Source organism: Diabrotica virgifera, chromosome 1, assembly GCF_917563875.1.
Source record: "Diabrotica virgifera virgifera chromosome 1, PGI_DIABVI_V3a".
Lineage (NCBI taxonomy): Eukaryota > Metazoa > Arthropoda > Insecta > Coleoptera > Chrysomelidae > Diabrotica > Diabrotica virgifera.
This window is the reverse complement of record NC_065443.1, coordinates 25,448,748-25,466,587: the sequence shown is the minus strand read 5'-3', so window position 1 is coordinate 25,466,587 and position 17,840 is coordinate 25,448,748. Positions and strand designations below refer to the sequence as shown.

The 17,840-nt window shown below is 32.5% G+C and overlaps 1 protein-coding gene across 1 annotated transcript in view; it reads left to right on the top strand.

Moving 5' to 3' along the window:
- Window positions 1-17,840, top strand: part of LOC114324168 (pre-mRNA 3' end processing protein WDR33) — a 161,584-nt gene that overhangs the window by 102,705 nt on the left and 41,039 nt on the right. The window contains exons 5-7 of the mRNA XM_028271920.2: window positions 2,143-2,240; window positions 14,747-14,873; window positions 17,133-17,366. Coding sequence (XP_028127721.2) covers window positions 2,143-2,240; window positions 14,747-14,873; window positions 17,133-17,366 — 459 coding nt within the window. The remainder of the gene's footprint in view (window positions 1-2,142; window positions 2,241-14,746; window positions 14,874-17,132; window positions 17,367-17,840) is intronic.

Here is a 17,840-nt window from a genome sequence, read left to right as displayed (position 1 = left end):
GAGTAAGAAAACAATATATTAGGTGAATATTGATAGAAATTTTGATGGTAATCAAATTATGTAAATAAAAGTATTACATAGGTACTATGTATTTTGGTAGGTTCAAATAGGTAGGTACCTATGATACATTTACAATTATTACGTACCTGTTGCTTTAAAAACTATTTAAAAATCACTACAATTATAAACTTTTTTGTTTCTGTCCTCACAACAATAAAACTAATATATAATACATTTGTTTATCTTCATATTGAACAATTATTTATTATTGACAGATCATTTCAACACCCAATCAGAGCCCGTATAACGACTAATAAATTTCGCAATCACTTGCATCGTGCAAAGTGGCTATGTTCAAATATCATAACAAAATTTGATCAACTATTTTTAAAACACTTACCAGTGTAAGATTCTTTAGCTTTGAATAAACGAGATCGTAGATCGTCCCGGTTGATTGTTGTTATCCACAGTTCTCTACGCCTTCGAGCTAATAGGTTTTTTATCAGTAATTTTGCGGCACTCATACTAGTCACAGTTTGATGGGCTTTCACATTGGCATGCAACAATCATCTCTTCTATGTTAATAAGTCCAAAAATATAATATCAAAACTATTTAAAAAGGCAGTATAACCGTTAACTAACTTTTTGTTTGTTGTTTCTCTTCCTACAAATTTTAAAACGCAACAACCATACATAACCAAACCACAATCCCACAGCTGCCATATTGGATAATTTTTGTTATGTCATTTGAACATCCAATCATAACAAAGTTGTAATGCGACTGCGCCGGGATCAAAGGTTTTAATCCTATCAAAATTCACCCTCATATCGCGCGTAAAGAAGTATAACTTCAATAATTTTATATAAAAAATTTTGCTTAGAATTTGTCCCTCTATCGAATTATGGGATTATTTTTAATAAAATAATTTTCACCCCCGAGAAGGGCTGGCACCCACCCCCAGGGTAAAAAACGTAAGTTGGCACCATGTCACCTTTGATCCTTAAGATATCCTCTAACCATTCACCAATTTTCATGCAAATCGATTGAGGTTCAACGAAATAGGAGGTAATAGCTCATATCCACCTTCAGTGACTGCACTAACGCCCTGAAGGGCACCAAGGATTATGAGAAAGAAGAAGAAGACTTTTCAAAGGAAGATATTTCTTAATATCTTTAAATTAAATACATGTTTTAGACTCATGCTTTATTTCTTTAATAATATGTTGAATTGTTTATATCACTCTGGTTCTCAATCGAAGTAACTTTATGCTCATATATTATAACATCACAGTACAAATCTATACAGTGTGTCAATTTGAAAAGTTGCCACCCCCTATAATTTGGTCCCTATAGAAAATCTGAAAATATGCTAAACACGTCAAATTTATTTGTGAGGGGGACATTTTGTAGACCAGTTTTCAACTAAATTACATCAACCCTATAGCGGGGGCGGACACAACCCCCAAAATCTTTAATGGAAAGAGGGGTTGAGTGATACCTAATTTTGAAGGTCATTAAATTACATTTTCAAAAATACCACATGCCTTATATTTCTTTTCTGTACTTTTGGAAAAATCTTGGACTCAATACTCTAAAAAATTTTAAAGTTCTGAACTCGATACTTAATATCTTTACGGTTTTACTTTATTTTTCCAAAAATATTTCAAAAAAATACTCCCCCAAAAATACTAAATACTTTAACACCCCAAAAAAAATTCAATTTGGAGTTCAATACTCCAAAAAAAGTTTTGGAGTTCTGAACTCGATATTTAATATCTGTACGGTTTCACTTGATTTTTCCAAAATTACTGAAGAGAAATATAATGTATGTGGTATTTTTGAAAAGGTAATCGAACGATCTTTAAAATGAGGTATCACTCAACCCCCCTTTCCATTAAAGATTTTGGGGGTTGTGTCCGCCCCCGCTAGAGGGTTAGTGTAATTTGGTTGAAAACTGGTCTATAAAATGTCCCCCTCACAAATAAATTTGACGTGTTTTTGTATATTTTTAGATTTTCTATAGGGACCAAATTATAGGGGGGGGGGCAACTTTTCAAATTGACACTCTATATATGTTTTTCTTAATTTGTATTTTCGGATATATACTTAAAATACGATTATTACGTGAATATTGTATTTAGCTTCAGCCCTTCGGACAACAAATTCGTTACGTGTTCAGACGATGGTACTTTGCGGATATGGGACTTTTTCCGGTATCAAGAGGAGAAGGTACTTCGAGGTAAGTACAATATTGTTATTGTTGTTTACATTACAAGAATAAAAAACCTCTAAACGCGGTAAAAATGAATGGCGCACATAATATTCCAGCTATAAAAGAGCTGAAATGAATATTTTTCCATAGCATTTGCTAAATTTGAAGTAAAACGCGCCACAAAAGAGTACCTTTTTTACCGCTTTTAGCGGTTTTTATTCTTTTATCAGGAGTTTTTCAAAGTTTTTTTTATAAAAATGTATGAACTTGAATGTAATGTTTCTTGATTACACATTAAGCGTCGCCTTAGCGCCCAAATGGTCTAGTAGTTACGGTACTAAACTTGTGATAGAGCACCAAGTTCATATCCCAGCCATCCCAATATTTATTTTTCAAATTTTTTTTGTGTCCATCGAATGTACGCTAGAATTTTCTATTCGGAATAGATTGCAAAAAAATATTGGGATGGCCTGCAAATGAACTCGGATTGCGCGATCATGTTTATCGTCGTAATCACTAGACCATTATTATTTACTTTTCGAGCTCCATCATATACTTTTGGAGCTCGATAACTTCTAAACGATTTAAGCGATTTTGATCACTAAACATGAGCGTGAAAGGTATTAACAAGTAGTGACTGATGTACCTAAGGTCAAAATTATTATAATAAAATATATCTCAAGATATTATACGATTTAGTGAGCTTGAAAAATCATTTTTCCCATAGGAAATGGATTTGATATACATACTTATGAGGCCTATAACTTAAAAATTCGAATTTTCCCAGATATAAGGTATATATCGTTAGAGGTGTCTGGACTCCTTCTACAGGGTGTTTCATTGGGAAACGGAAATACTTTAATGGTGAATAGAGGTCACCAAGCCGGTTCTAGATATAGTACATTTTTTGCCCTACCGACTTTTATAACCGAGTTACAGGGTGTTTTATCGATTTTGCCCATTTCTTTCCTAAGCCGTAACTTTATAGAACCACCCTGTATATTTTTTTGATATTTGGTACACATATGTCTCATTCAAAACCCAAACGACCGACATACTAACCATAAGAAAAGTCCAGGTCCGGATTAACAAAAATTATAAAGTAATTGTGACCTTAAAACAACACCCTGTATATTGAAATTTTGAAAATCTGTTTGCATATTTGAAAAGAGCACAAAAAAGTAAGTTTATTGGTTCGCTTCAATTTTTCGGCCAGACAATTTTATGACTTTCATTTTGAAATTATATTGAATTTTTTAAGAACTTTGACATTAAAAAGCAGATGTTATTAACTTTTAGTTATAAATTATTAAAGTTAATGAATAAATACTCATTTTAAAAATAATCAATACTTATTTACCACATTGGAACGACCCAATTACTAATGACAAGAAAAATCCAGGTCCGGATTAAGAAAAAAATATAAGTAATTGTGACCTTGAAACAACACCCTGTATATTGAAATTTTGAAAATTTGTTTATGTATTTTAAAAGAGCATAAAAAACTGCGTTAAAAGGTGCATGTCAAATTTTTGCGCAGATAATTTAATTACGGCAATTTTGAAATCATATTGATTAATTCTGTCAAGGTCACAAGAAGTTACCAGAAAAATGAAGAACAATCCCAATGTACTTAAAAAATCGATTCGAAATATTTTAAAACGAGCAAGGAAATGCATCGAATAAAAAGACGGACATTTTAAACAACTGTTATAGTTCAAATATTTTTAATTTATGTTAAATTGTTGAATTGTAACGAATTTTTGTTTTATTAGATATAGCAGTTTTTTTAATTCTTTACTAAATCATTAAAATATCCCAATTCTCGTAATTCTAATTTTTAATGATGTGCATATAGCTACAAATCTAGAGAATATATGAAGCCAGCGTAGTAAATAAGTATTAAGTATTTTTAAAATAAGTATTGATTCATTAACATTAAATTATTATTAAAAGTTAACAATACCTGGTTTTTAATCTCAGAGTTCTTTAAAATTTCAATATAATTTCAAATTGATGTAATTAAATCAACGGCGAAAAAATTAAAATATGTCTTAATCACAGTTATTTATGCTCTCTTAAAATGCGCAGAGCATTTTTTAAAATTTTAATATACAGGGTGTTGGTTCAAGGTCACAATTACTTTGTATTTTTTTCTTAATCCGGACCTGGATTTTTCTTGTCATTAGTAATTGGGTCGTTCCAATGTGGTAAATAGGTATTGATTATTTTTAAAATGAGTATTTATTCATTAACTTTAATAATTTATAACTAAAAGTTAATAATATCTGCTTTTTAATGTCAAAAGTTCTTAAAAAATTCAATATAATTTCAAAATTAAAGTCATAAAATTGTCTGGCCGAAAAATTGAAGCGAACCATTAAACTTACTTTTTTGTGCTCTTTTCAAATATGCAAACAGATATTCAAAATTTCAATATACAGGGTGTTGTTTTAAGGTCACAATTACTTTATAAGTTTTGTTAATCCGGACCTGGATTTTTCTTATGGTTAGTATGTCGGTCGTTTGGGTTTTGAATGAGACATATGTGTACCAAATATCAAAAAAATATACAGGGTGGTTCTATAAAGTTATGGCTTAGGAAAGAAATGGGCAAAATCGATAAAACACCCTGTAACTCGGTTATAAAAGTCGGTAGGGCAAAAAATGTACTATATCTAGAACCGGCTCGGTGACCTGTATTCACCATTAAAGTATTTCCGTTTCCCAATGAAACACCCTGTATAAACGCTATTCTATTGGACCAATTAATTCGTAGGTGAAAATTTTGACTAATGGACAAAATACCAAAATTTTCCAAGTTCAATTTTTCAGTTTCTTGGCTATTCTGAGCTGTGTGTATGTTCGATCTTGACCACTTCGGCACTATTTGAAAGCTGAACTCAAGCACTATTGGTTAGGTGTATTTGCGTTTTCCTGTCTATTCGAACCAAAAAATATGTCCTTTTGTTCCTACCCAGTCGCATGGGTAGTCAAAAGTCCTATGGCTTATGGGTGGTCAAAAGACCATCGGTTCCGAATCGGCCCCAACCTCCTCTTCAAATATAGAAAAAAATCAGATCGGTCTAACTTTTCCACACACATACAAACATTTTCCTTTTTTTAAATAGAAATTAAGTAAAATTTCTGAGCTCGGTAACTTTTTAATGGTATAACTGATTTCCAAAATTAGACATGCGTTGGAAAGGTAATCATTAATACTATCAGAAGCTACAGAGGTCGGAGTCAGACATACATTTTAGAAATTTTTGGGAGTTTTGGGGACGAGAACGAAAAACAGACCCCAAATGGGGAGGGCCGTAAAACCAAAACCCCTGGACCAAAATGAATGGTTGACATATGGATTGGCGTGTCTTCTGTGTCGAAAATGTTCTGTGATGTAGCCCTTACAGGGATTGTAATAATTTTTTCTACCTTTTTTAAAGGATTTTTCATTATACAGGGTGATTGATTAGTAGGGTAAAGCTCAATAGCTCCGCTGTAGTAATAGATAGCAATAAAAGTTAATAACAAAAATTTTAGCCACCTCTGAGCTACACTTTACAAAATTATTTAGAATGTTACAGGGTGTTCGATAACACAGTGGCAGACCTAACTTATGTTTTTTTTTAATGGAACACCCTATATTTTATTTTATATTCGAAATCCTGTTAACTTCTCCATCACAAAAATATAAAGGTTTGTAATGTTATACAGGGTATTTACAAAATTATAACCAATTTTGTATGAAAATCGTAACAAGTTCAACTCCCTGTATAAATAAAAATAAGCACACCAGCAATGGTTTATTAATGCCATATTTTTTTATTTATTGTCAAAATTTTTAAGGATTATTGATATTGCTAATTTTCTTTATATCAAATACAGGGTGAGTAAAACGCAAGTACATTATTTTCTCAGTAATGTTAAATGGAACACCCTGTATTTTATATCATTATTGAAAAGTAACATTAACGTACTTTAATTTTTATATAACATTCCCTATGCCCAAATTTATTAGTTTTCGGGATATTTTCATTTTTCAGATCAAATTATTTTAGGTGTTTAAATTTATCTAAATTTTAAGTAAGCCATGACTGAATTGACAATTGAAGATTACCTATTATCAATCCGGTAATCAATGTAACACTGTAGCAAATAAAGAAATAAAAATAATTTATTAGTAATACATTTTACAAACAAAAACACAACCACTACATGCAACATTTTTGAAACAATTAAAAACTATCTTTTTATGTAAATGCAACAAATAAACAAAGAAAATTAGTAATAAATTTTACAAAAAAAACACACAAACACAAAATACAATATTTTGGTAAGACAATTAAACACTACTTTTGTATGTAAATGTAACAATGTAACAAATAAAGAACGAAACATAATTTATCAGCAATACATTTTGCAAAAAAACATGTTTGAAAAAATTATAAGCTACTTTTAATAAAATATTTTTAATATTTAATTACATAAGGTGTTCAAAATTATCTCCTAACACATTTATGTACGCCTAAAAACGATAATTGAATGAGGTACTTACTCTACGGAGCATTTGTAAATTAACACATCGAAATACACTTTGTATTCTATTTTTCATCTCATCCCTTGTTGTTGGAGGTATTTTATAAGTCCAGTTTATTAAATTCTGGTAATTTGGGTGGCTACGCTACGGTCCATTGAAAAATGAAAATATCTCGAAAACTAATAAATTTAGACATAGGGAATGTTATCTAAAAATTAAAGTACGGTAATGGTACTTTTCAATAGTGATATAAAATACAGGGTGTTCCATTTAAAATTACTGAGAAAATAATGTACTTGCGTTTTGACTCACCCTGTATTTGATATAAAGAAAATTAGCAATATCGACCATTCTTGAAAATTTTGACAATACGTTTAAAAATATGGCATTAATAAACCATTGTTGTTTTGCTTATTTTTATTTATACTGGGAGTTGAACTTGTTACGATTTTCATATAAAATTGGTTATAACTTTGTAAATACCCTGTATAACATAACAAACCTTTATATTTTTGTGATGGAGAAGTTAACAGGATTTCGAATCTAAAATAAAATATAGGGTGTTCCATTTGAAAAACCATAAGTTTGGTCTGCCACTGTGTTATCGAACACCCTGTAACATTCTAACTAATTTTGTAATGTGAAGCTCAAAGGTGGCTAAAATTTTTGTTAATAACTTTTATTGCTATCTATTACAGCGGAGCTATTGAGCTTTACCCTACTAATCAATCACCCTGTAGTAGGGGATGCAAGGATGATAACTTTGCAATTACTAAAGCGTTATTGGGACCCATTGGGTTGTGAAGATTAGGTCCCCTAAAACCAAAAAAAGTTTAAGTTTTCCATTTTAGTGGGAGTTTTCCATTTTTTAATTTAATTTTCCATTTCCAACAATCGTTTTTTCAAATTATAGCTCAATCTATCCATAATTCGAAAAAATGTTTCGAATGAAAGTTACTTATTTTTACGTCCATCCATCCAATGGCACTACAGCCCAAATCGAGCCTTGGCCTCCTTCAATAAGCTTCCCCAATCATTTCGATTTACCGCTATTATTTTCCATGAACGCGTTCCCAGGAAGTTCCTGGCATCCTCATCGACTTCGTCTTCCCATCTCTTTTTAGGTCTTCCAACAGGTCTTCTTCCCTGCATTCTTGCATTCAGCAATTTTCTGGGGATTCTATTCTTATGCATGCGGACCACGTGCCCTGCCCACCGTAATCTCTGCAGTTTAGTGTGTTGTGCTAGAGTTGGTTCGCTATATTGCTCGTATATTTCTCTATTATACCTAATTCGTCAGTTGTTATTTTCACTTATTGGGCCCAGTATCCTACGTAATACTTTTCTTTCAAACACATCTAATGCATTGGCAGATTTCTGTGTCACCACCCATGTTTCGCAGCCATAACTTACTATGGGCCTGATTATTGTTTTATATACCCGGATGTATATAAATATATACCCTTATTTTACGCAAGGAATCCAAATCTGCAATAAAAAATGGGGGTTTCTATTTAGATTTTAAAGTAGCCCCCACCCCACCTCCGTGGGGGGTCGTGTTTGGTGTCATTCGATAGATTTTTCAAAAATATTGAATACGTTTATTTTTCAGTTTTTCGATCTGATGTTCATTTCGCAAAATATCGCGAGGTTCCTATTTGAAATTTAAAATTTATCCCCCACTCCTCTCCGTGGGGGTCGTGTTTGGGATCACTCGATAGATTTTTGAAATATATTGAACAAGTATTTTTTCAGTTTTCTATCTTACGTTCATTTCGTGAAATATTCGCTTTTTTGTGAAACTTTGTGACTCGCCCATTTCCTTACTCAACTCGTCAGATTTTTTAAATATACACTGTTCCGCATGTACCTACTTAACTTACCTTATCTTAATCTGACGATTTTGAGTTTTTCTAAGGATAGCTTTTTTTTCGGACCCCACTTAACGAATTCCACTTAACGTATTAAGAGTCCATATGTGATAGGGTTACAAGGTTTCTCCCCATGTGATTTTATGACGCGCTCGAGTAGCTGCAAAAATCCCCGCTTGGGCTCCCCTACCATTAGATTTGTTATAATTATTAACACTTGTTTTTCTTATAATTATGTACATACCTATTCTAAGTTACTTACTAAGAAGTATTAATGCGACTTTTTTTTCTGATATTGAGCGTTTTTTTTTATTTTTTTGTATTTCTCATCCTAATAGAAACATACATGGCAGTGGCGGCTCATCAGAGGAGGCAAGGGCGGCTTAGCCTTCCCATAAATTTTTTACACACGCTACACTGTTTTGTTTATCATGAATCGCAAAAACAACAAGCACTCTCACTATTATACAACGTGTAAATTCCATATTATCACTAAATATCCATAAGCACGGAGCATTAGCATTAGAACGCATGGTCGCGTCTCAGTTTTATTATTATTGTAGGCAGGACCCTGGGTTATCCCGAGATGCATGAACGGAGCCGAGAAGCGTAGCAGCCTCCGTAGCTGATGCACCGCGCAGCGCATTTAAGGAGACCCGGTCTCCTAACAGTGGCATCTACGGTGGCATCACCACAGTATATAGAGGTTCCACAGTAAAATCACTCCTCTGTCGGCGCTTTGATCTCAACGGAATGGGACGTTTCATCGCCGCCGGTTCATCGCCAGTCCATTTCATCGCCGGCCGTTTCATCGCCGGCCGTTTAATCGCCAGTTAGTCAGTTGATCTTGTATTATGGGAGATGACACGACACGACGTTAAATTCAGTTCAAAACTTATAACAAATAAATAGATAAAAAATATTATTATATTAATTTACTGTTCTATTTCTACTTCCCCTAAATTTGATACTAAACAGTAATAAATTTGTAGTGTTAAATTATATTTTATATTATAAAAGTTTAAAAGTATATTAAAAGATTAAGTATGGCAACGGGAATGGTCATATCTCGCATTTCCTAGAATTCCTAATTAATACTAAAAATAAATAATAAATGTAACTGTCGAAAATTGGTCGAAAACTCGGAAATATATCAGTTAGCGATTAACTGACTGGCGATGAACCGGCGGCATCGAAACGGCCGGCGATGAACTGGCGGCATCGAAACGGCGGCGATGAACTGGCGGCGATGAAACGTCCTAGACCCGATCTCAAGAAGTAATACCGGCAGTACGCAATTGGTAATTCACCAGTGGTGGATGCGGGTTTTCCCTGTTAAAATTACTACAGACTACAGACTTTACTTCCAATTTTTCGGAGAGTGGTTCTACTGTCCCTCTTTATACTGTGCCATCACACGCTGCAAGGAGATATGCCAAGGGAGGCAAAGTAGCTTCTCGGCTCCGTTGCGTAGTTGCGTGTGTCTCGGGACAACGAATTTTAGGATCCTGACTAAAAATAATGAAAAATCTAGAAGTGCTAATTTTGTTATGAAATTTGGTATGTGGGGCTAGAATAATATTTGGAACAACTTGTTCAAATAACTTTTTCCGACATCTGTAACTCAAAGCAAAATATCGGTAATTTATCGTGTTTTTGAATTCGCAGTAGGCCGCGTTTAGAATTAAAAAAATTCAGTTGAGTATCTTAAAAAATATGAAGCTTCATCCTGTATGGACTGCAAAACTTCAAATCTGTATTTATTTTGATATGCATAGGTATCTATTTACAGAGCTAGAATTGTTAACAAATAAACGACACAAACTTTGGTATTAAACTTTTACAATTAGACTAACTATTTTTAAAATGATATGATATCATGAAATTATGAATTATGATGATATTATGAAATGTAAATAAAAAATGGTCAAAAAATGGGGCCTTAAATTACATTTTTTGGCGCATTTTTTTTGCTAGTGCAAATTTGTCTAGATATTTTACAGTTAGGTATAGCCTCCCCTATTGTAAAAATCACGAGCCGCCACTGATACATAGTATCTAAAATCATTCAAGAATAGAGAGGAAACCACACTACCTTGATTTAAAATAGATTTTGGTATTAAAATATCTTCTTCTCTTATGCTTATATTCTTTCACTCGACATTTCTTTATTCAATTTTTTTCCGAGATTTTAATTATCTATTTAAAATCTTTTTAGCTTATACCCGGTTCCGTGCTTAAAATAGTTATTTTCCTAACTAGTACGGAAAGTGATACTTTCACGCACGAGACTGCCGTTGACCCGAACGACGCGATAGCGGAGTTCGGGCAAGCAGTCGAGTGCGGGGAAGACACTTTCCGCATGAGTTAGGAACAATATTTTTTCTAGGGCCGTACGTTTGGAAAAAAGCCACAATAGAGTTACATATATCAATTTTTATTTAGAAGTGAAAATACACAAATTATTTCTTTGACGAGGTTGTCAAAACCAAACTTTCAATATAATGGGTTACCACGACGACGATATTGGTTTCCATGACGACGATTCAAAACCATTGTAATTTTCTACTGATCTGACTTATAAATACTATGTCAAAATAATTTTATTTCATCGAATTATCGCGCTAATTTCATTAAAACATGAACACAACACAATAAGATAAATTTGAAATAAATTAGTAAATAATATCTAAATATTAGTTTATTGCATGTATTGCAATATATTATAATGCCATATTACAAGGTATTTTACTTTCCGGCACGCCGTGCGGGAAAATTTACTTTCACGCACGCCGTGCGGGAAAGTGCAACTTTCGGAAACAAAATCCGTGCGTGAAAGTGGCTCTTTTAGCACGGCCGTAGAAAAAAATATTGCACTTAATAATATCGGCGATCAATGTCCTTGGATTGGTGACCCAAAAATTGGATTCCCACCTTCAAATGATGTCGTTTTCATTGAAGGTGAAGACTAACCGGCCTGTAAAGGCTAGTTTATGTGTACACCCCCATAAATATCTATGAAGTTATTTTTTTATTTCTAGCATCAAAAGTAAGTATGTTAGGCTGCCTTTTGGTTGGTCCCTTTTTTGGGTAAAAAAAATCGTAAAAATCATCCCCTTATTAGCATTCCAAATGAAATTAATCATTACCGCTTCACAGGTTACTTTAGTTATGTATTGTTTATACGATCTGTAAATTTTATCGGTTCAAATTGTTTTTTTTTAATTTGGTTTTAAAGTAAAAATTTTATTTTAGTTTTGAAAAAAATCCTTTTTCGAAATATATTATATATTATTTTTATAAATTATTAGCGATTCCAAAAATCTCGACGAGTAAACAAATGTAGGTTTTGCTTTTCTAAATATTTTGGATTTTTTTTTGTTTTCCTTTAAGACAAAAATTAGTTAATATACAGTTGAGTCCGCGAGTATTTACCCGTGCGTCATTAATACCTGGCGAGATAAAACACATACTGTTTATCTAGCATCATTCTCTTCCACGCATGAATCTAATGACAAACCAGCTGCCGCATGTTATTAAGTAAAAACACATGTTATTTTTATGAACGATTTAGACTCAGTGCATTGAAAAGAGATAGCTACAAAGAAAGACGGCTGGGATGCTTTCACATATTTTAAGTACAATTTCTGACGTTTTGGTTTGTTGAATTTTGTTGAAGTTTGTTGAACTTTTTGCTGTTATTTTGTCGAATTTTTGCATTTTGAAGTTTTTTTTATAATATACAAACAGTTGTTTTCACAACTAATTTTATATTGGAGTTAGAAATTTTATGATAAATAAGTTTATGTTATTTTACGATAAATTTTGACAACGTACAAGAATTGCTTGTGTTTAATGTTCCGCCAAAGTGAATAAAATAACAAAAAGAAAATGTTATTGAATTTTTTTTATAAATTGTTTATTTATTTATTAATCAATGATAATAAAATAATTTATTAAGCTACTTCGAATGTAGCTGTAATTATGCACCAAAATTTTAAAGCAAAACTTAAATTTGACATTATATTTATTTGATAACGTCAAATTTCATACTATAACCCGTGATCGGAATAATACCTACTTTCTGTCACTTGCTATTGCGTTTAGTAAATTTCAGACTTATTTCGTATGCTTTAAATGATGACGCGCGGGTAAAGACCATAGAGGTATATATTGACATAGAGAGAGTGTCATTCAAAGCGAAGTGACGACACCATCTTTTTTCTTTGGATTAGTGCTGTTTCACTCTTACGCATATTAAGCTGAGACAGTTGTCCTCCTCTTCCGTGCCTATACTCACACCTTAATGTCATCTTAGTTTCTCGGTACGATGTGTTAGAAAGAGATAGCGCAAACCAGTCGAAGAGATCTTGTCGTCAGGACGCGCATAGTGAAGGCTCTCTCTATGCTAATATATAACTCTATGGTAAAGACTCGCGGACTCAACTGTATGGCTTTTCAAAATTTGCATACACTCGTGATTATTAACTCGGTCAAGCCCTTTTAACTACAGCCTTTTCAAAAATAAGCACTTTGAAATGATGAAACTTACAAATTATATAAACAATATATATAATGGTAGGGGAGGAAAGTATGCTAAATTTGCAGTTACTCGAGCGTTATGGGGACCTATTGGGTTTTGTGAAGAGTAGGTCCTAAAACCAAAAAAAAAAGTTAATTTAAGTTTACCATAAAGTGGGATACTTTCCAGTTTTTAATTTAGTTTTCCATTTCCAACAATCGTTTTTTTCGATTATAGCGCCATCTATCCATAATTCGAAAAAATGTCTTAAATAAAAGTTGCTTATTTTTACGCAAAGAATCCAAATCTGCAATAAAAATTGGAGGCTCCTGTTTAAGATTTTAAAGTAGGTAACCCCCCACCTCACGTCCGTGGAGAGTCATGTTTGGTGCCATTCGATAGATTTTTCAAAAATATTGAATACGTTTATTTTGCAGTTTTTCGATTTAATGTTCATTTTGCGAAATATTCGCTATTTTATGAAACTTTGTGACTCGCCCATTTCCTTATGCTCGGCTCAAATCGTCAGATTTTTGAAATATACACTCTTTTGCATGTACTTAACTTACCTTATTTTAATCTGACAATTTCGAGTTTTTCTAAGGATAGATTTTTTTTTCGGACCCCCCTTAACGAACTCTTCTGTATTAAGAGCTAATATATGGTAGAGGTACATTTACAGAGTACAAGGTTTCTCCCCATATGATAATCTGACGCGCTCGAGTAACTGCAAAAATCCCCACTTGGGCTCCCCTACCATAAGTAAAGTAACTTCTAAAGCGGTAACGATTAATTTCATTTGGGATGCTAATTAGTGAGTGATTTTCACGATTTTTTTAAATAAAAGCGACCGACATTTTTTTAGCGTAACTTACTTTTGATCTTAGAAACTTTTTTAAAAAACAAAAATAAAGCTTTTTTAAACACTTTAAAAATGTTTTAATAAATTTTCCCCGAAAAGTGCTTAATTTTTTTGTTACTTCACGTTCAAATATTCAATTTGGTATTTGACGAATAAGAACCTACTTTTCATTAGCTACAACTCTGCTTCCACTGGGTCTGCCGACTTCAGCTATACAGCTAGTCCGTTGAAATCATGTTATAAGCAGCTTTTAAAGCTTGTGGACTCTGCTAGACTTGCATGAATCACCCTGTACATTTAAATTTATGTTTAAAAAGTGCACATTTTTATATAAAAATAGACGGGTCTCAGCGTTTTTTATAGTTTTTTGAAACAAGGACAGAAATAATTTTATTCCATAAGTGCCTTCCACATCAAGCAATCAGCTCAAACAGGCCTTAGAGACCCAAGGTTACAGAGTATACATACATATATTATACTTATTTTTTAGCAACTTGAGAATGGCTGGACAGATTTGGCTAATTTTAATTTTAAAATATTTGTATAAAATAAATTAAAGAAAATTAAAAAAAAAGGTAATAAAATTATATAAAATTAAATACAATATTAAATAAAATTAAGTAAAATTAAATAAAATTACATAAAATTTTGATATCCTAACAGTAGCTACTAAAAAGTAAAATAGTTCGTAGGAAAGGCTAAAATGGGTTGTTTATTAATGTAAAATTTGCTTTTTAGGACATGGTGCTGACGTGAAATGCGTTCATTGGCATCCTCAGAAAAGTCTTATTATATCTGGAAGCAAAGACAATCAGCAACCGTTAAAATTATGGGACCCGAAAAGCGGACAATCGTTAGCCACTTTGTAAGTAATAAAGCATCTGAAGTAATAAAAATTCTTCTTCTTTTCAATTCTGTAAGCCTTCTCAGGTATCATATTATTGAAATTGTCCTTTCTTTTATCCCTGGTTTCTGTGTTTGATTGGCAGCTTAATTATTACTTTATTACTGTTTGCTTTAGGTTTTATTAAAACTTGAGGTTTCGTTCCTTTATGTGTTGGTATCAATTGAATGTGACTTAAGAATATTCACTACGAAAAATATATTTTATAACAAAAAGCTCCACTTAATCGAAAGAAAAGAAGAAAAAATACTAGATTCATTGAATCTAGATTATAGCGAATCTACTGAATATTACTTAGATCCGTTAGATAAGTAGGAAAGGAATGAGATCAGATCACTGCAATTACTACAAATCTAAGCAAGTTTGTATTAAGGGTACTAAATTTGTTTTTTTTTACATTTGTACCCAACCAACATATTAACATCAACGAAAAAGAAATAGAACTGGTGGATACATAATAAAGATATCTAAGTCATGAAATTAGGATTTGCAGAGATTAGAATAGACGAATATGTCTTAGATGGGCTGCATATGGAAAACTACGAGAAACATTTAAAACCGATCTACCCATATTAGGCCTGGGTCCAGCTTACCAAAAAAAGTTGATTAATAGCAAGCTGAAGATTTGTTAATAGCTTAACGGTGTCTAGTCGGACAAACTTTGATGTACGGGACACTGGAACAGGGGAAGTTTTAATTGTGGAACAGTTTAAAAATTTGGAACGTCAGATTACGAAAACGTCCCATGTATTTTGTCAGACAGAACTTCCAATTGATTTGTATAGTCCTGTCGTCAGGGGGTACAACGGCCTCCTTTATTCAGATGGACTTACCCAAGTTTTTTTTATGTATTTTGACCCGTAGAACACGATTTTTTTGGGTAACAGTTGATCCGGATGTCGATAAGATTGTTGTAAACAAAGAACATGAGGAATTACATAACAGCGATTTTTCGCAAAACAAAACATTTTTTTGTATTTTGTGGATCATTCTAAGCAAAAAAAAATGTTCTTACAAGTTTTTTCGTAGGATGCATAGTTTTCGAGATAAACGCGGTTGAACTTTCAAAAAATCGAAAAATTTCAATTTTTGAACCCGAATAACTTTTGATTAAGAAATAAAGTAGCAATTCTGCTTACCGCATTTGATAGTTCAAGTCAAATTCTATCGGTTTTGATTATTTGCATTGCTAAAAATTAATTTTTTTATTGTTAAACAAAGCTACAGACACATAGTGCTTGAGTGATGTTTTCAATGCATTTCTAATTTAAAATCGAACGAGTAGGCGCGCCTACAAACAGGCAATTTCTACGTAGCATACAATAAAACGCATGAATTGGGCACGGTAAACACTTTGTTTATAGCTTTGTTTAACAATAAAAAAAATAATTTTCAGCAATGCAAATAATCGAAACCGGTATAATTTGACTTGAACTTTCAAATGCAGTAATCAGAATTGCTATTTTATTTGTTAATCAAAAGTTATTCGGGTTCAAAAATAGCAATTTTTCGATTTTTTGTAAGTTCAACCACGTTTTTTGCTTAGAATGACCCAAAAATACAAAAAATGTTTTGTTTTGCGAAAAATCGCTGTTATGTAATTCCTCAAGTTCTTTGTTTATAACAATCTTAATCGAAATCCGGATCTGTTATCAAAGAAATTCGTGTTGTTCGGGTCAAAATACTTAAAAAAAAACTTGGGTAAGTCCATCTGAATAAAGAAGGCCGTTGTACCCCCCCCCCCTGGCGACAGGACTAATATGTCTGAAAAGAAAAGTGTATTTTCATTGCATTTTACCAGTACATACTAACAAAAGTAACGGAAACACGCACCCTAACAAAAGCTTCCGTCATTAAAATGAGATTGATACCGATGAAAATGCAGCGATCTATGCTGAGAATAACTCTACCAGACAATTAAAAAATGAGGATATAAGATAAAGAACTAGGGTGACTGACATCATTGAACAAATAGTCAGACTAAATTGGAGATAGACAGGACACATGGCAAGGATGATAGATGATCGATGGACAAAAAGGCTGTATAGCAAATGAATAAAAACTGTATGAGAGCAGCGCAGGATAGATTAGAATGCAAACAAGGGAAGAAGGTGTATATTCAGCAGTGGACGTTCGAGGCTGGATGATCTTGTAGCAAGGTTGTCCAATGATTTTTTTTAATGTGTTGTTTTATATTGTGATTAACCAAATTTTTTTCAGGCATGCCCATAAATCAACTGTGATGGATCTAAAATGGAACGAGAACGGCAACTGGTTGATAACCGCATCCAGAGATCATCTTCTTAAATTGTTCGACTTACGAAATTTGAGCCAAGAAGTGCAAACGTTCCGAGGACATAAGAAAGAAGCATCGAGTGTTGCTTGGCATCCAATCCACGAGGGTCTATTTTGTAGTGGTGGTTCAGATGGTGCTATTATGTTCTGGCATGTGGGGTGAGTCACTTTTTTTAGTTTACTTGTTCAATTTGTTTTTTCAAAAAGGTATAACTCTAAAGTAAAGCAAATGCTACCTATTCTTAAGTTAAATTTGTAACGATTTGTAATTTTGTATGAATCAATTGTTAATAGGGGAGTCAAGATAGAACGAAAACATGCATTATTTCGGAATAATTCAAACAAGCTTATATTTTTCTAAAACTTTTTTTGTTAGTTTATATACATGTTAAAGTAAAAAGTTCTACTCACAGATTTTGCAGCTAATTGTTTATTAATTGTTTAAACAATAACAATTGTTTCGTATAAATAATTTTAAAAATATCGTTGAATTCGTCATTTTATTTTGATCAAATATGTTTTTATTTTGTTTTTGAGTATGCTGAATCCGAATATGGCATTACAATCCGAAAATTCTTATACAGTAACTCTTATACAGTATGTCTGCGTATCTAGGAACCATATTATGGGAAA